General features: G+C 34.8%; 2 protein-coding genes across 3 annotated transcripts; one reads left to right on the top strand and one right to left on the bottom strand.

Moving 5' to 3' along the window:
* Positions 1–818: 818 nt before the first annotated feature.
* LOC110782085 (uncharacterized) lies at positions 819–3,223 on the top strand. Its single transcript, XM_056837768.1, has 2 exons — positions 819–2,907; positions 2,985–3,223. The coding sequence occupies exon 1, from the start codon at positions 871–873 to the stop codon at positions 1,897–1,899; it is 1,029 nt and encodes a 342-aa protein (XP_056693746.1). The 5' UTR covers positions 819–870; the 3' UTR covers positions 1,900–2,907; positions 2,985–3,223.
* Positions 2,110–12,690, bottom strand: LOC110782084 (kinesin-like protein KIN-14F). Of its 2 annotated transcripts, none has more exons than XM_021986163.2 (17): positions 12,306–12,690; positions 8,803–8,966; positions 8,541–8,684; positions 7,559–7,927; positions 6,959–7,027; positions 6,627–6,854; positions 6,433–6,514; positions 6,197–6,292; positions 5,947–6,126; positions 5,725–5,831; positions 5,037–5,215; positions 4,767–4,931; positions 4,416–4,669; positions 3,860–4,023; positions 3,603–3,761; positions 2,495–3,141; positions 2,110–2,374 (listed from the first exon to the last, which is right to left on the bottom strand). In XM_021986163.2, exons 1-17 carry the CDS (start codon positions 12,472–12,474, stop codon positions 2,338–2,340), a joined length of 3,213 nt encoding a protein of 1,070 aa, XP_021841855.2. In that variant the 5' UTR covers positions 12,475–12,690; the 3' UTR covers positions 2,110–2,337. The 2 variants fall into 2 exon arrangements, with proteins under 2 accessions (XP_021841855.2, XP_021841854.2); XM_021986162.2 differs by having other exon boundaries at positions 2,110–2,357; positions 12,306–12,685.
* Between the last annotated feature and the right edge of the window lie 6,713 nt (positions 12,691–19,403).

The following is a 19,403-nucleotide window of genomic DNA, read 5'->3' as shown; positions in this document are numbered from 1 at the left end:
AAAGTTACATTTATATAGGTAAAAGTTATCTATTTTTTAATGATAAATTTTTTCATTTGAATAAAAATTATTTCTTCAAAATCACTAATAATGTATAAATAAATCATTTAACCCTTTAAAATATTTATCTATCAACCTTTTAATTTTATAATATAAAAGTTACAGAAAAATAAGTTAAAGTTACGAAAAACTGCATAAAAGTTATCTTGGTGTACAATAAATTTATTGTACACCTTGTGCGCGCAAAACCTTTTCCATGAAAATAAACCGCCACAAAAGCACAAACTCTGTGTTTTTTTCAAACCACTTATAATTTTCTACTCGTACTTTAATGTCAACCAAACAACACTAAATATGACAGACTTTTTTTAGTATAACGAGTATTAACACGAGTCAACCACAATCCTTATAAAACAAACATATGTTGTTACGAGCAGCCAAGTACTATTAGATTATACACGAGTCAACCACAATCCTTGTTACGAGTCAACTATATACGGAGTACTACTACATAAGTAACAAATTTAGCTAGAGGGGGGGAGCCAACTGCTAGAAATCGGACCATTTTGGAAAGTAACTGTCAACTTGTTAAGCCTATTACAATCCGCAACGTAAAATTCATACAACATCTATGTTGAAAGAAAGTTTTTATTTGATTCGGTTGTTATGTATTTGTGAATTATGTAGATAGCGTATGAGTTTTTATCAATAAATTAATTTAATTATCAACAAAAAATAAATAAAATAAATAAATAGGTGTAACCTGTTTTGGCGGTTAAATTTTACCCACAAGTATTACCAAAAGGAGATCGATCAATCCATTCACTCTGCAAATTCCAGCCATCAGTTTCAAACAAAAAAAACAAAGCAATGATCTCTCTTTCACCCTCTTCACTCTCTCTCAACCCCATCTTTCTTTCTCCTTCATTCTTTCCAAACCAAGCTCATGCTCATCCCTTCAATGGCGCCCCTCTTTCCTTCTTATCCCCTGCAAAACCCTTCTTTCTCACTAAAACAAACATCCCCAATCACTCAACCTTTTCTGCAAATTCAGCCACAGTTCAACAACAGCAAGGTACAGAGGAAAAAGAAGAAGAGGAAGAAGAAGACTTTCGAGTTTTGACCGCAATACAAAGCGAGTTCAACCAGATATTAATCTTAGAATCCGAAACCTCCAAAATTTTACTATTAGATGATACTGGGAGTGTGCACAGCATACTGTATAAAACCCAGAAATGGACTAACTCATACTGGGATGAACATTGCAGCTTACCTGCAATAATTCCTGAAGGCCCAATTGCCATTTTCGGGTTAGGAGGCGGTACAGTTGCCCACCAGCTGCTCGAGTTTTGGCCTCGTTTGGTTATTGATGGATGGGAGCTTGACCAGGTTTTGATTGATCAAGCAAGGATGTTTTTCGGGTTGTCTGAGTTGGAAATGAAAGGTGGCGGTGATGGTGGTGGTGGGATTCTTCGAGTTCGTGTAGGAGACGCGCTGTCGCCTGCAGCAACTGTAGATGGTGGTTATGCTGGGATAATGGTGGATTTGTTTGCTAATGGGAAGGTTTTGCCGGAGTTGGAAGTTGCTCAAACTTGGGTTGACATGAAAGAGAAACTAATGCCTAATGGGAGGATCATGGTGAACTGTGGCGCGGCAACAACAGAGGTTTCTGCAGAAGAAATGAAGTGGGAAGTGAATTTGACTATTAAGGCATTGTGTGAAGCATTTGGTGATGAGTTTGTGAACTGGAAAAGGATGCCTATGAGTGAGAGTGGGAATTATATGGCATTCACCGGACCTTTGCCGGATTTGGATTTGTGGTCTGATTCTGTGCCAGAGAAATTGAGCTCCACCGTAAAGTTGTGGAGCCCTTGTAAGCCTGTGTCTGGTCTGGTCTGATCTGGTCTGGTCTGATCTGGACTGGTCTGATATGGTATGATCTGTATTGGTCTGATCTGGACTGGTCTGATATGGTTTGAATTTTTGCTTGTATGAAGTATGTTGTTCCAATTCTTTGTTTGTCATACAAGAGTTGGTATATTTCATTGCATCTAAAACCAACTCTTAATTTCAGCCGAAAAGCCATATAGGCTGATAAACAAAATAAAATACAGGAAGAACTCAAATTTTCAGAAAGCTTCAACCAAGGCATTGTTTTACTGAACTAACTATACACACATAACAAAATAGACAAAATTAATTTGGTGAACAAGTCTATTTAAGGCAAAATCAAAAACTTCCCACGCGGTGTAGACTGACTTCTTCTTATCCCAGACATGGACGGATTGTTGCTTTCCTTTTGAAGATGTGTTTCCAATCTTCCTGACATAACTGAGTCTACTGTATTTGTATGTCCTCTGCATGGGAAAAGCAGCTGGTTAATAACATATGAGCAAAATGTTAACAAAGAAAGTCAGATAACTTTTATCAAGGATTCAAAGTACTAAAATATGGAGCAATCCTCAATGTTTAGGTTAGAGTTGAGAAGACATACCTTGGTTCAAGATACTGAGAACTCTTAGTAGAGTTAGCCTGCAACTTCTTCAACCGAGAATTTCTGCTATACATAGGAGAAGAAAATAACCCGTTTTCATTTTCAGGCTCAGAAAAGTCACTCTTTCTACCCTCATCAATCTTTCCTCCTGTAGTAGTATCAATGTCTGTCAACAAAGTGTGTGTCTCATCAACTTTTGGAATCCTAGTTGCTGGTTGTTGATTCTTGGTTTTCGGTTTGTTGATATCGTGTTTGCTTTTCCTTACTGACAACATCTGCCTTGTATTTAGTACTGGCTTGAGTTGTTCATTCTCCTGATTTAATAATAAGTTGCCATCATACAGGTCAACTAACGGATTCCCTTGTGGTGGACCGGGATGTTTATTCACTGATACCGATCTAGCTGATGCAGGGTACTGAACTTTTTGGACAGGTTTTTCTGTTATTTCAGGCTTAAGCCTACTCCTAATCAGAATTCCTCTGTCAGTAGACATTGACCTTCTCACTGGTGGAGATGGAGACCTTGGATTTCCAGGCTTTGGAAGCTTCTCTTCGGCTATGAAGGGCATCTTTGGCATCGGCTCATGTTCCTTAAACCCGGAGGGAAACCGTGATCTCCTCTGCTTACTCGAAGAACAGCTTCTGACCTGAAAACACAACCTTCATTGTAAAAAAACAAAAAAAAAACCCTTTTTTTGGACAGAAAGGCTGAGGGCTCGTTCAGTATCACGTTAAGTTTCCAGTTTTTAGTTTTTTTGTTATAAAAGTCATATGGTTTAGATTGGATCATAAACTAAAAAAATAGTCATAATCATGTTGATTTTGAAAACTGAAAACAAAAAACTGGAATCTACTTTTTGTGGTTTTCATATTTTAGTTTTTAGTTTTGTAAAAAATAGAAAACTGGAAACAAAAAACGATACCAAATGGGGCCTGGACAAATTGATCCTGTTCTGAGATTTATATTGTCAGATTAGTGCGGCTTCATTATTTGGTTGCATTTTCTGACAGAAATAAATAATGATGCGGGTAACATATAAACAAGCCTCTTATAGTAATCAAGGACATAGAACATGCTTTATGTTATCTATTAACTATTTAATCCTACCTCAATGGATTTATCATCAACCGGTCGCGCAAGCCTTGGCACATGTACCGGTGAAACGGGTCTTGCCTTTTGTATTTCAGAATTGCTTCTTACATTAGCACATTTCAGATGTTCCAGTTCAGCTTCTTTCTTCTCTAATGACGATTTCAAATTAGAGATCTGCGGTAAGAAAAAGAAAGATACATATTTGCTCCATGTCCAAGTGTTTTAAGGCTTGAAAATGAAAAGGAAGTAAAAAGAATATATAAGGAACAAACCTCGGCTTTGAGGTCCCGAAGTTCAGTAGTTTCTTTGTTAGCTCGAGCAGCTCCAAGTTCTATAGAGGCAACCCTTTCTGCAAACTTGAGGGTACTTATTGTCTCTCCGATAGCATTAGATTCCGGATTTATATGCACAAACATCAACGTTTTAGCTTGTCCACCTACAAGAGAAAGATACTCATATTTTTAGCAGTCAAAGACTGATCGGCCTACTTAATGAGGTCTTGGCCTAGTGGTTAAAACTGATAGCCTATGTGATAAATTTGAGTAAGGCTCCTTTCTATTCGACTTATTTTGACTGAATATTAACTGAACTTATATTAACTGAACTTATTTTATTTGAAATAAACATATTTTGTTTGAAATAAAATTATTTGTGTATGAAAATGTATGAAAAAAACTTAATTTTTTTTCTGAACTTATATTATCTGAACTTAACTGAAATTATCTGAACTTATTTTGTAAGAAATAGGTCAAAATAAGTCGAACAGAGCAGAGCCTGATATGGACAAAGAATAACAAAGTTTAAATTAATATCTATTATGCTCATTACCTAGAGAATCCTGGAGGACTTGAGTAAGTTTGCTATTCCGGTAAGGAATATGAGCATTCTTCTGAGCAAGAGCAGAGATAACATCCCCGAGTGCAGAAAGTGACTTATTTATATGTTGCGCTTCCTTAAGTCTTTCTCCAACAGCCTCGGATTTGTCAACTCTCTCGCTACCAGCTAAATCCACCAAATGGAGACAACCCCTCAAAATGGACCCGGTGATCAACTCTTTTCCTTGGACATGGATGGTTAAAATACTGCAAAAAAAAAAACACAAAAAAATGTTTCGAAACAAGATAGAAAGAAAGAAAGCGAGAAATTATGAGACGACATTTGATTGAGAAGTATGTATACCTGTGAGATCGGCTACTCCTTTCGTTCAGAGCCGTTGCACCCACAGCACGATTCTTTAGGCCAACCCCCATCAAGTCAAGGACATGTTTGGTGCAGTTAACGTGGACTAAACATGCATCAGGTACATTCAGACCATTGAGCTGAGAATTGTTTCGAATATCTAACGTGGATTTAATTAAGGTATCATATTAGAAATGTCTACAATACTTGTAAGATAAGAAGTTCATGACAAAATAATTGATTAATTAGTTGAGCTACACTAAAGGATATCTTCTGGAAGAGCCATCAACAACTAAAAGGTCTCTGACTTGTTCATTGTATATCTCAATCATCTGGACTCGGATTTCATATTCAATCATGTTAATTCTGGATTTTGAAATCTGAAATAGGTCTTGCAAAGCTCGGTAGTTGACACCCCAAGTATCTTCTGCTGTGAAATCAGGGCCACTCTAAACACAAAAATGCAGTTTTCATGAGGTAGATTTCCAAGAAACCAAGGCAAATCATATACTAACCGCAACTTGAAACTACTCCCTCTGTTCCTAAATATTTGCAACAGTTTGACTAGCACACTTGTCAAGACACTAGTTTGACCGCAATTATATGCAATTACACACTTGATTTCCAAGAAACCAAGTCAAAGCGCTAAATGCAACTTAAAACTACTCCCTCTTTTCCTAATTAAATACTTGCAACAGTTTGACTGACACACTTATCAAGACACTAGTTTGGCCGTAATTATATGAAATTACATATTAGTAAAAACCTAAAAAAAATTGATATTTAAAAGTATGCATTAAGACTAATCCAACAACATATTACACAATAACATTTGATTTATAAATATTAGTAAGAAATTTTGGTCAAAGTTAATGTATGAATAGTGCAAAAGTCAAACTGTTGCAAGTATTCAGGAACGGAAGGATCGGAGTAATGCAGAGTAGAAAATAAGCAATACCATAGTGTATGTCTTCCCAGAGCCAGTTTGTCCATAGGCGAAGATGCAGACATTAAAACCATCTAAAACTGATCTGATCAATGATTGGGTATCTGCATATATTTGCTCTGCATACAAAAGAGATAAAAAATATATCAAACCCAACCCCTAACACCCATTAATAAGACAGCAAAGTGCTTACTGTGAAACATATCATATTCTTGCGGAAGATGGAAATCTTACGTTGAGTTGCATTTGTTCCAAATACTTTATTGAACGAGAAGATTTTTCGTGCATCCTTCCCTTGTTTGTGAGGATGGACAATCATTATATTTCCATTTTCTCCGATATGATCCACAGTTGATTCCCTGTCAGATTGCCCATGCAAGAACGGCCTTACTCGACAATAAACTCGAATTGATCCTATGAATATGAATACAACAGTTAGTTTCTCAAGGAGATGGATGTTAGAGATTATACAAAGCAAGAATACCTTTTAAGTCTTGCACTTGATTGTAAAGTTGACGATTTTCTTCTAAAATCTTGTAGTAAGACGATGATGCCACTTCAAGACTCTTTACGTGATTCTCTGAGCCAATAAGAGAATCAAATACAATTCCATATACATTTTCCCTGAATTTCTTTAAAAATGGGATGATAAGTAGTGAAAAAATAGTAAAGCGTACTATACTTTTTCATCAAATATATGCATAAATATATAAATCTCACCTAGTTTTTTAATTTCTTCATCCCATTGTACATGAGCCTTTTTCACTTCTAATCTTGTCTCTGTAAAAGACGACTTGAGTTCCTGCAGATCGATAAACCAGAAATTGAAATAAGATTCTCATAAAACAAATCATAAAGAGAACTAAATCAATTCATGAATATGAAGTTATGAAATTCCAAGAAAAAGATAGTACCAGAAGTTGTTTTTGTTGCTCATCTACCACTGCCTTGTAGCTTGTGGAATCTCTGATACAATGACAGATAACCTCTTTTCTTCCACCACAGACGCAACATTCTGGTGCATCGTCAGAATTCATAACAGGCATCTTGCTGCCAAGATACCGTGAAATTGCTTCTAGGAATTCGTCATGTGTAAAACACGCTGCCTCGCTCTTCAACTTGTTCTTCAACATGAGCCCGAGCTACAAGATTTGTTACGCAAAACCTTAATTCAGAAGCTGATTCCTATACAATTACTTCACTGTGCCAAAAAAATTAAGTTCCTTTGAAATGTTCCAAACTCTACCTGAACACCTTGAGAAACAAGCACTGCTGAAAGATCTTTGACTACCTTCCTGATCATAATATCAATTACCTGCACATTTATTCACCAAGAAGTTGATGTATAGTGTACAGAAAATTAACAGTGCATATTGCATGCAGTCGATTACACTTACACGAAAACATTGGCTCTGTTCTTTTCACCTTATTCTTATTACTTGATAACATACCATAAAAATTCAGACCATGCCAGAAAAATTAAAAAACACTCAAAGAAAACATTCCATACCAGACGAGACCAAAACAGGAAGAATCAGAGCAGACCAAACCAAACCAGAAACTATCAAAATCATACTAGACCAGGTGAAGAGAACAAAGCCATAATTGTGTGACCTGCATTACATAATCTTTTGTTGTGACCTTAAAAACAGTTCTGGTCACTTAAATTTCAAAGTCACTTACTGACTTCAGCACTATATTCTTTAGTTTTGATGTTACTTGGTATAAGTTTGGCATCGGTTTATCGTTTGTTAACCAGTTTAGAAAACTAGTGATAAAAATCATTTCATCTCATGGTAATCCAAACAGAAACTTTACTAAAACGTACAGAAGAAACCTTACCTACCATTGAATTCAAAGGCAAATCCTCAACTCCACTCTTCTGATTGACATATGCTTGCAAAATCCCAAGCACATAGCGATCTAGTAAAAAACATAGACTTTTTGCTGCTTCTGATTCCTCCTTTGAAACCTTACTAGACCGATGAAGAAACTCGGACAACTGCTCATACGGTAATGATTCATATTCATCAAACGACGACAATGAATCATCAGCACTTTCACTGCCAACTGAAGAGGAGGAGCAGTCTTTTGGGAATGACGTGATCCTCACTGTTCCACCATACCTCCATACTCCAATTCCACCAGCTTGTTTCCACTCGTAGTAGCCTTTTAGGCAAAGAATGCAGTCCACAACTTTGCTTGTAGAACCTCCCTGTACACATGAATCATTCCATTAGTAACAAGGTAAGGTAGAGCAATGCTTGGTCATAAATTCATTTAAAGACAAAGTATTCCCACCAAAATGGGCCAGCCTCATGAGTAAAATGGTAACACAGTTTAAGTATGATCAGTGTTGGCATAGCTAAGAGGGCACTACTATTGTTGCTACTAGCCCATACAAGAGAAGAGACTGACCACCTAGGTTGCACAGACACGGGACACGGATATAGGGAAACGAGAATCAAAGTTCGGTATCATAGGGTAATAAGCCCGAAAAGTTTTGAAACACAATGTTACCGCATGTGAGTTGTCCCACATTGGAGAGAGACGAAATAAAATACCATCTTATTATCTTATAAGCTTGTGAACTGAACTCTCCTCCTTCTTATTGGGTTGCCCATGCCCATTTTATATTAGTGTCTTTTGGAAACGGTTAGTGTCATATTTTTGAAGTGTCTGTGGATCATAGTTGACCACATATAAGCCTGACGAGTCAAGATCTCTCTATTTTTCAATATGGGATAACTAGTCTGTAGCTCTGTACTCACACGTGTATTATACTCTTAACCATGATAGCGGCTAACAGGAAAACAAAAATAAGAAACCTTTTCCAAGTCAGAGGCTTCAAAAGTCAAGAGCTTCATATTGCCAACAGTTACCAAGAAATTCCTCATGTTTTCAAAGTACTGAATGGCTGATTGTGCTGCTCCTTCCGGAGATTGCACTGTCACCACTGGATTATCCACAACCTGATTTTGTTAACAGGGACAATCACACAGCAAAATGTCATTGATAAAAAACAAAATATGAATATAAGGAAGTATACATTATACTAAGGTAGAAAAAATGTACTTGATGGAAGTATACCTTAAGTACAGCACCAGGGTTGACTTTATTAAGGACATTGCAAAGGATTAGACCATTCCGTAAGGCTAAACAAAAGCGTTCTTCAGAGGGGTCCTTTGGGAGGGTATCCCTTGCTACTTGGTCCATTTCCCTTAGCCATCCTGTTGCTTGATACCTTCTTGCAGCTGCACAAATTAATGCAACCCACTTTAACTATTATTCGTTACATCGTCCAAATGTACAATGTTTGTAGTCTTTGTACGTTAGAAATAGCGAAAATGATAAAGGTTGCAACATGCGACCTTTAAGTCGTGTCACAATGATGACATGGCATGCTTATGTGTCATGGTTTAAATAGGAAATTAAAATATTTTACTTATATAACATATTATATATGTTATAAAAAACTGTAGGAAAATCTTAATATTCTAATTTGTTTCCTTCTTTATATCGACTACCTTATTTACAAATTTTCATAGTAAAAATATTGAATTGATAGTAAAAATATTTCTCTGACGCATAACCTACATGGCGCATATATGTACCAATTAAACTACGACACGTACGATTGCGACAACTAAATGTTGTCGCAACTTGCGACCTTTATCATCACCCTAGAAATAGAGATAGGAAACGAGTTGTTTGAATCATACTCCGGTTTCATGTCATTTGATTTAGTTTTGAATCCATTCTAGTTCAAAAAGTTTGTCAATTGGAGTAACTTATTGATAATTTTCATATAGTCAAGTTATTATTGTTGGCAAGGTCACTTTCGATTTAGGCTTTGTTCGGTTCACCTTATTTCTACTTATTTCGCGAAAAATAAGTTTAGATAGGATAAATTTACTCGATCAATTACAATTTATAACTAAAATAAGTTCAGATAAGTTCTGAAAAATAAGTGAAAATCAGGTAGATCGAAGATACTTCAATGTAATTTAGGGGTGTTGTGTAAGATCATCATATTGCAGGTGAACTAGCTAGATCATTCACAGAAAAAAAAAAAGGCAAAACATAAAAATTTAAACCTTTAATCTTTGCCCTGCTTTACCCTAACATCCTGTCTAATCCACTTCCTTTTGGGATTAACATACATGCTTAATCATCATTAAGTAGACAATTGGTGAGGTCCCAACCTTGATTAGTAAGGCATGTCCACTTAAAACGGCACTTATTAAGGGCAAGGGATCCAATTCCCACTTGTAGGGCCCAACAGGCCCACTTCTCTAATTTACTTACTAATCAAATGGGCCAGCCAGCCTGGCCCTCCTTAACGGCTCAACACCATAATGAGCCCCATTAACCTTTTATGGGCCCACCCATCTTTTTTCAAATGAAATCATCAGAGACTCCGATCTTTTTTTTGCCTAAACGGAAACAAACACAAATCTGAGTGTCCCTTTGTACTCACACCACAGAGAATGAGAATCTAGTGTGCTTGTTTATTTGGATTGCATTCCCAAATATTCTCTTCTTTGTTATAAATGGGGAAAAAATAAATCGAATCTATTTTTGTATAAAAACCTTGACATTTAGTTGAAGGTTCATAAAGAGACACGTAACCTTAAAAATAGTAAACACAAATTCTTATTTACAAGAGGTGTACAATAAATATTGTACATCGGAGTAAAAGTTGACTCAAAATGTTTAAAAGTTATCTTTATATAGGTAAACGTTATCTATTTTTTAGTGATAAATTTTTTCATTTTAATAAAAATTATTTCTTCAAAATCACTAATAATGTATAAAATTAATCATTTAACCCTTTAAAATGTTTATCTATCAACATTTTTTTATATAATATAAAAGTTATATAAAACTAGGTTCAAGTTACAAAAAACTGCATAAAAGTTATCTTGGTGTACAATAAATTTATTGTACACCAAGAAACTAAGCAACAATTAAGCTAGTACGGTGTACTAATTTGAATTGATCTAAACACTCTCCGAGTATTATAACCACGCTCTATCCATACTAGTAACAATATTTTAAAACATGATGTTTAATTTGTTTGCCACGTACCCAATCCTTGATTTTCTATGTTTTTTTTTAATTGATTTTCCCTTGAAATCCTAATTTTATACTCCGTATTTTTAACAAAAAATACACGACTCTCCATATTTTTTCCCATAAATATTATTTGCATTTATAACATTATATTTTAACAATGGTAAAATAAATTGATTAGTTTATTGTCCCTTTAACTTCTATAATAATATACACCATTATGTAAGTTTGAATAAACCATATATATAACCATGCATAACATGACATGGGAGTATTTTTGTAACAAGATACTATAAAACTTTAAAACGTGCCCTTGTAATATTGTAGGAACTAGGGATATAAATTAGAAAATAACACAAGTCGAATATAGTCAATTACTAGAGTATAAATATCAGTAATTAAGTATTAAATTGGATTAATGGGAGTAGTTTAGATCCACATCTAGGTTGTACATACAAATTGATTAACTGTGGCGCCACCCAACTTCAAATAAGTGCAGTTCAAAGTTGTGCAATTCACGTGATCACCGTGATTTCTGGGAGGCATTTAAACAAAAAATTTCATTTTGTTTTTATTCAGTAAAATAGGATTACAAATCTTGGTCTTTCCAATTCAAACAAATCTAAGTTCGTGGAGTTTCAGCTTCAGGTTTGTTTTCAAGTAAGATGAGGGAGCTTATCATTTATTGCTCACTGTGTATTTATTGAACTGAGGTTAGATCTACTTTGTACTCCTGGTTCATGTACACCATCCGTAACTACGGAGTACTCCGTATGATTTAGATAAGAAAAAAACAAATTTAAGTTGGTGCACTAGTACGGAGTACTTTCTTTCTTTCTTTAAGGAAATTCAGAGCATTAGGCGGACTATCTAAGCTTTGTTCTGTTCCACTTATTTCAGAAAAAATAAATTCAGATAAATTTAGTTAATTTCTGATAAGTTCAGATAATATAAGTTCAACTCGATAATTTTACACACAAATAAGTTTATTTTAGACAAAATAAGTTTTTTTTGGTGTACCATCTGGTTCACGGTTAATCCGAATTCGGGGCGAGTTCTGAGTGGTTAGGTTCCAGTCCCCTCCCAATTATTATTGCGGGGATCGAACACGGGGTCCTCCCTACCAAGTCCATCATCATTCACCACTAAACCAAATAAAATAAGTCAAATAGAATCGAGCCGGACCAAATTGCCTCAAACTACTCAGTCCCGGTACTAAAATAACTTTATGATACACTACAAAGATGAATGATTAACCGAGCGATAAAAGATACAATGGTGCACTAGTCTTTTTAAGCGTTTCCTCTCCCATTTACAATTACACCTTTAATTAGAGGTTAACGATTCATATCCACGCCTGTACTTATAATTTACATCAATATGACATTGCATTACTAACAAGTGACCGATTAAAACTATTTTTTACCAATAATTAAAACGAATTACGGAAGAAATTAATTAATTAGCTTGATCAATTGACAATGGAGAATCATCAGAAATAATGAAGAAAGAAATACCTGATTCACCAGCCTTTCGAAGAGCCAATTCATGATCACTGATCATATCATCAACAATTAAGTCGTCATTAGTAGTATTATTATTAGAAAGCAGAGCCTTCAATCCTCTGAAATTCTTGTTTGGGATTGGAGATAAAACTGCATTCGACGTGCTCTTCTCTTGCCGCATCTCTACTTAATTAGTACTTAATTACTCTTGTTGCATGTGTTTTTGATGTGGAACTTAGACCTGAATTTTGATGATCAGTTATATTTGGAAGTAATTAAGAAGTATGAAAAAATTAAATAATTTGTTAGTGAGAAAAATGGAAGATGGGAAAAAATGGAAGTTATGGTAAGAGAAAGTGGAGAGAGATCGAAAGAGAGGGAGTGAGGGGGCGTTAATTAAAAACAACCTCAAAGTAACATTGCCGTTGATTTTCCCTTTTTTTTTTCTTTTTTTATTTATTTTGGTGGGGTTGGTTGGATTTTTGAAGTTTTTTTTGTTTAAATTTGGGTGGGTTTAATCGGTTGAGTTGATGAACCGTTTGTTTGGAAGGGGATTGTTAGAATAGGTCTTAGAAGCGATTTAAGTCTTTTGAAGTAACAATCTAGCATGGGGATCTCGTTGGAGTTATCAGTTTGGTCTTATTTTCTGAATTTTTCTGTATTTGTCTAAAGCGTATTATATAAATTCTTTATGTCATACCTTATTGTGTTTGTTATTTATATTCCTCAATGCCAATAAAGTTTTCTGGTTGTGGACGTGCGACACACCTAATACACTGATTGCTTTACTTTATTTTGGAAAATAAAGTTTATAATAAGTTCAAACAAAAATAATTGAATAAAAATGGCTCATACTCTATTTTTACTCGAGCAGTGGCGGATAGTAAGCAATTTTGTTTTGTGATTATATGAAAAAAAAACATTATAGCTTGGTGTTTGTTTTGTTAGATTTTTGTTCATTTAGTTGTCTTAGAGTCCAACACCAACAACTTATAGTACTAGTAATACTTTTTAACATATTTCATTATCAAAAACTGTCAATTTTCTTTCTTGTTTTTCCCGCTATAAATGATTAACTTATTGGAAAATTTGTAATTATTAATTCAACCTTTGCCCGATTTTCTTTAATTAAGCCTACCTATGCGATATTTCTAAATAATCCAACCTTTATGACCCAACTACTATTATTAAGCCTAACAAGTTACTAACCTGCTATATGCGGTATTCACCCTTACGTGGCATATACCAATTATAATCCCCCCCCTTTATTTTCTTTAATTGCTATTTTAATTTTCGTTCCTCTCTCCTCTGCGATTTTCTGCTTCATCTCTGGCTCTCTGCACTCCTCTCCATTATTTCTCTTCTACCTCTTCTCCACCATTGTTGATCCCTCATACCTCTCCATTCGAAGCTCATCAAAAATAATCAGCAATTGTTGTGGCTGGGGTAAAGCAATTGCCTGTTGGATCTGGATCTTCTTCAAATTCAAGGGTTTTTTTCTTTCTAAATTTTCAACAAGACCACAATAACCAACATCCCACAACATAAAAAAAAAACTATTTTATTGCAACAACTCGGGTTTTTACGAACTGACCATCAAGGAAGCCCAAAATTCAAAATTTACCAAAAAAGGAACAAAAACGCTACGGTTTGTAAGTTCACCTTTAATTGTACGATTTTAGAGACGAAATTTGAATAAGCGTGGATGAAGTCACCTATTTCCACAAGAAAATCGCTGATGATGTCATGAACCAGTACAATTGTGGTTGAAGCAGCAGTAATGGAGGAGAGAGGAATTGAAACACGGTACAGAGAAGAGAAGAGTTAAGGGTTTTTTGAAGAAGAAAAAAAATGAAATCCTTGTTCAGGTAGCAAGTGATGATGACATGTCCAATATTTTAGGAGGGAAACCAACTTTAGGTTTTGAACGTCTTAACGTTGACTTTGTAGCAGGTAACCGGTCATCCAGGCTTAATAATAGTAGTTGGGTCATAAAGGTTGGATTATTTAGAAATATCGCATAGGTAGGCTTAATTAAAGAAAAACGGGAAAATGTTAGATTAATAATTACAAATTTTCCTTGACTTTGTAGCAGGTAACCGGTCATCCAGGCTTAATAATAGTAGTTGGGTCATAAAGGTTGGATTATTTAGAAATATCGCATAGGTAGGCTTAATTAAAGAAAATCGGGCAAAGGTTGGATTAATAATTACAAATTTTCCTAACTTATTTTGGATGTTATACTATTTTTGTACGCTATATATATTGAATTTAACTAGGAAATTTAGACCATAATTTGATAAAATATCGTTAATTTTATAAACAATGTTGTTTTGGTTTACAAGAGTATTAAAGAATGTCAAAAAAAAAAGTATTAAAGTACTTCGTAGTATATAATATTAAACGTATTTCTAATTATATTTTATTTAAAATATTTTGTTTTTGAAAAAAAAAGTCGGAGTATTTAATTCTGGTCCACCTAATATGTAAATCTTGGATATGTCGTTGTGGATAAGACAGTCAGACAAAACCATTTCTTATATGTAGACATCAAAGATAAATGTCATATACAACTTGAGTGTTTTATTCAATACAACAAAGACTTATATAAATAATACTACTCGTATATAAACTTCTCAAAATATTAGTTAGGAAATTTTTTAATGCCTCCGAGATTATTAGTAAAAACTTTGTAAGTATATAAATATATTCTTCATTCCTATTAGTAGTAAATGAACATGCAAACTTAATGGTTTACATAAAAACTTGTGAAGAAGTCCATCTTACGATCAATTATCCTCACCTTATGTCCACTTATTTCGGCAAAAAAAAAAGATAATATAGTTAGAGGGGATAGACTCTTGATTGAAGACACTACCATAGTAACATACAAGGTACAACACCAAGATCACAATTAGTGAATTAGATTAGTGTTGTAAATACCGTTTTGGTAAAAATTGGTGACGTTTACAAGTAAATTATGAATAGTAGAAAGTACCAAAAGGTCAAAGGAAGTATACGTTGGAATTTTGAATGGAAAATAGAAGGAAAAAAGAAATTGAAAAAAAAAAAAGGTTTCAAAAGTTTGAGTGAATTTCTTAAGACGTTACGTTGGGTTGCCCAAATTTAAATGATTGCAAAAGCATTCTCTGCCTCTCATAGTCCCATCTCACGGACCAGCAATGGGAAATCATTCTTCTAAACTCAAATTACCCCCGTGGCTCATAATAAATCGTTTTAATGAGTCCTACGGTTTTTGTTTTTTTTGTTTTTTAAATAACCTCGTTAGAGCAACTCTAATGGTTGAAAAATGGACCTACTCACGAAAAAAAAATATATATATATGAGCAGGTAGCCCACCATTGTTGCAATAATGACATCAGCAGCTACAAAAACATTGTAGCTATTTTGGGCAGGTAGCTCAAAAAATAAAAGGGTAAAGATATAAATTAAATATTATAGGGAGCTACAAAGGATTGTAGCCCACCAATGTGAAAATTTGTAGCTTAAGTTAATTGTAGCTAGAAATATGATGTGGCAAACTTAGCTACATCACGTTGTAGCCCACCATTGAAGTTGCTCTTAAGGGTGATGATAAAGGTCGCAAGTTGCGACAACATTTAGTTGTCGCAATCTTACGTGTCGCAGTTTAATTAGTACATATAAGCGTCACGTAAGCTATGCGTCATCAGAATATTTTTACTATCAATTCAATATTTTTACTATAAAAATATATAAATAAGGTAATCAATGTAAAGAAGGAAACAAATTAGAATATTGAGATTTTTCTACCTTTTTTTGAAAAGTATATAATAGATTATATAAGGGTCCGTTCGGCGATGATTTTGTTTCCTGTTTTCCGTTGCGTTTTTTAGAAATACAAAACCAAACCTGTTCGTTAAAAGCGTTGAAAAAAACAAATCCCGTGTCATTTTATCAAAACCGCAGCGGAAAACTTGGAACCATAAAAAGTGGTTTCGGATTTTTCGATTTAATAAACTGACTGCCCCTGTCACTGCACCGCCTCAACTGGAACCAGAAATATGCCCCTGTCACCGCCTCAACACCTTCTGTTTAATCGAATACCTCCGGTATCTCCGTCGTTCGCCACCACCGACCGACACTTTCGCTGCATCAACTCATGCCTTTTGACTACTTTGCTGCTTCTTTTGAATCCTCTAATTTCATTCTACCCAAAAATTAAATTTGCCCAACTCTAATTGAATTACTGAAGACGAATTTCTCATACCCATTTATATTTTGGTTTTGTGGCCTTTAGCCTGATTTGCAGAAGGAAAATGTCTAAAAGAAGAGGAAGAAAATTAAAGCACAGTCACAGACTCACTGGAAGTATTTATTTGCTATTTCTTTTGGATTTGGTAATATATGGACTAATATAGAGTTTTAAAGTTCGGAAATAATTTGCCTTTTTTATATGCTCGAAGGTATAACAATAAGCAATGGAGTTATGGAGGTAGATTTATGGAGGGAGTTGGAAGACGGACACTGACTTGAGAGGAGAGAAGTAATACTGATCCAAAATTTATTTTTGTTTTTGAAATTTGATAATACCCCACTTGAGATCCAAAGTGTTGTACACTTGTACACAGTAGTAGTACTATTAATTTACAAAGTTTTTTTTTTAATTGTATATTGTACTCGTATTTCAATGTAGTTTTATTTTGGTTTTGAAAACACATAATAATAAAACGGAAATCAGTTTTGAGTTTTCTAAAAACAAAAAACTGAAAACACACAGTGATACCGAACGAGCCCTAAGTTAAATATTTTAGTTTCCAATTTAAATCATGATACATAAGCATGTCATGTCATCATTGTGACACGGCTTAAACGTCGCATGTTGCAACCTTTATCATTTTCGCCTCGTTAATAACAGTATATAAATGAATATATGTACATAAAAGTCAATATATCACGTTCTATTAGGGAAAAACTTCATTCTTCAATATATCACGTGCTCTTTAATAAATAAACATTCTTAAAGAAATGTTGTACTGACCAACAAAAAGAAATGTTGCAATAATAAAAGAACTAAAGAAATACATATTTCCTCCGTTTCTTTTACTTGTAACAATTTACTTTTTGTACTATTCACATACTCTACATTTTACTCTTGATGATCTATACTTAAAGGAAAAAAAACATATTCATGTGGCATATTGTTAGATTTGTCATAATGTATATTTTTCGAATATCAATTTTATTTATCGATAATTAAATATACTAGTTATTCAATTTTATTCATTGAAAAGCGCAAAAAATAAAGTATTGCAAGTAAAAAGAAACGAAGTAAGTAACATTCACCCCATCATCTGGTTTCTTTGCTAACTAGTGAATGGTAGTTCCCCACTTAGGCACTTATCTTGAAAATAAAACTTTGGAATGAAATGGAAGGTTAATATCATGTATAGTAGCATGTGTTTAAGATGATGATGATTGTTAGGGTCCATGAATTCCTTTTTCAACTCCTTTTACTACACTTTCCTTGTTGGGATTCCTTTCCTCTATGATCAATTGATCACCGCAATTTTTACTTGCAATTTGCCTAAATATTGCCATGGTCTGCGCCGTTTATCCGACCAATTCGATCAAATTGACACCTCCTCTAATATAGGTATAGGCCTTGTTAAGCAAAAACTAGCTTAACGTAGCCGTTAGCTTTTACTTTTTTTTTTTTTTAAGTACTACCTTTGTTTCTAATTATTTGCTTCATACATTAGAAATGTTTTATTAAGAATTGGTTGTATGGAATTGAGAAAAGATAAAAGTGATGGGTCAAATGCATTGTATATGAGACTATAAGAGTAAAGGTGTGGTCTCGTGAGCTTTTATAGTAATTGATCAATCTTTTAGGGATGGACTAAAATAACAAATGGGGCAAACAAAAAGGGACATACAGAGTACTTGACAACTTTCAAAACAACAAGAGGTTGTCAAAGGTTAGCGGTGGAATTGACAATTCATATAAGTATAAGTGTTTGGTAGGATGTCAATTAACGTAGTTGGTAAAATATTGATGGGATACCTAAAACCTGTAAGGGGCTATTGAAGGAAATAATGCCCTTGGTCCAAGTATGCATTCTATGTTAAGTCTAATAAATGCGGTTCAGTATTAATTAACAAGTTAATAATTCAGTGAGATCAAGTGAGCTGAATGCCTAGCTAGAGGCCGCTTCAGTTCAAGTGGAATTAATGATATTAATCCACAGCTTACTCTTGACTGAACCCGTAGGGTCACACAAATAGTACGTAAACGGATCAAGTATTTAATGGCATTAAATACTCCATCTATGAATATTCGGAACCGACGGATCTTGGTTTCAGTGGGAGCTAAGATCGTCACAGACAAGAAATGAATACTCCGGAAACGATGATATTGCCGGAAACGGAAATATGGATCGTATCGGAAATATGAATATTATCCAAGTCGTAGATGTTGCCGGAAACGGAAACATGGTACGTATCGGAAAATATTATTGGAAATGGAAATATTACCAGAATCGGAAATATTGCCGGAAACGGAAATATTGTCAGAATCGGAAATATTACCGGAATCGGAAAATAATTCCGGAAACGGAAATATTAAATATTTGTTCGAAACGGAAATTAATTCCGGAATCGGAAATATTAAATATTGTTCGTATCGGAAATAAATTCCGGAACTGGAAATTTAATCGGAAGCGTATCGTACGAATTAGCATCGGACGAGGCCTGCCGGACGAAGGCCCAGCACGAAGCCGGGCCATCGCCCAGCAAGCACGCGCGCCACAAGCCCAGCCAAGGCAGCGCCCAGGCCTACCGCAAGGCAGGCCCAGCGCGCGCCAAGGCCACGGATGCGTGGGCCGCGCTGCATGGGCTGCTGCTCGCACGCGCATGGGCAGCCCTTGTGGCTGCCGTGTGTGTGTGAGTCTGTGCTCATGCGTGATTCCTAAATCTACAAGTGTTAGTGTATGATTAAATTTCTATTCCTAATTGGATAAATTAATTAATAGAATTCATGTAGGATTCTAATTTCAATTAATTCGTATCCTACTAGGATTACGATTCCTTTTCCATAACTCTATAAATAAAGGCCTTGGGTTCATTATT

The sequence above is a fragment of the Spinacia oleracea genome, chromosome 2 (genome assembly GCF_020520425.1).
Source record: "Spinacia oleracea cultivar Varoflay chromosome 2, BTI_SOV_V1, whole genome shotgun sequence".
Lineage (NCBI taxonomy): Eukaryota > Viridiplantae > Streptophyta > Magnoliopsida > Caryophyllales > Amaranthaceae > Spinacia > Spinacia oleracea.
The sequence above is the reverse complement of the archived record's forward strand: the minus strand, read 5'-3'. Positions and strand labels throughout refer to the sequence as shown.

Excerpts from the sequence above, each read along its gene's own strand:
- LOC110782085 (XM_056837768.1), top strand. The coding sequence starts at position 871 with ATGATCTCTCTTTCACCCTCTTCACTCTCTCTCAACCCCATCTTTCTT.
- LOC110782084 (XM_021986162.2), bottom strand. The coding sequence starts at position 12,474 with ATGCGGCAAGAGAAGAGCACGTCGAATGCAGTTTTATCTCCAATCCCA. Across the intron at positions 8,967-12,305 it reads TCGAAAGGCTGGTGAATCAG|CTGCAAGAAGGTATCAAGCA; the intron begins GTATTTCTTTCT and ends TAATTTGTGCAG. Across the intron at positions 4,932-5,036 it reads GTTGATGGCTCTTCCAGAAG|GTTAGATATTCGAAACAATT; the intron begins ATATCCTTTAGT and ends AATTAAATCCAC.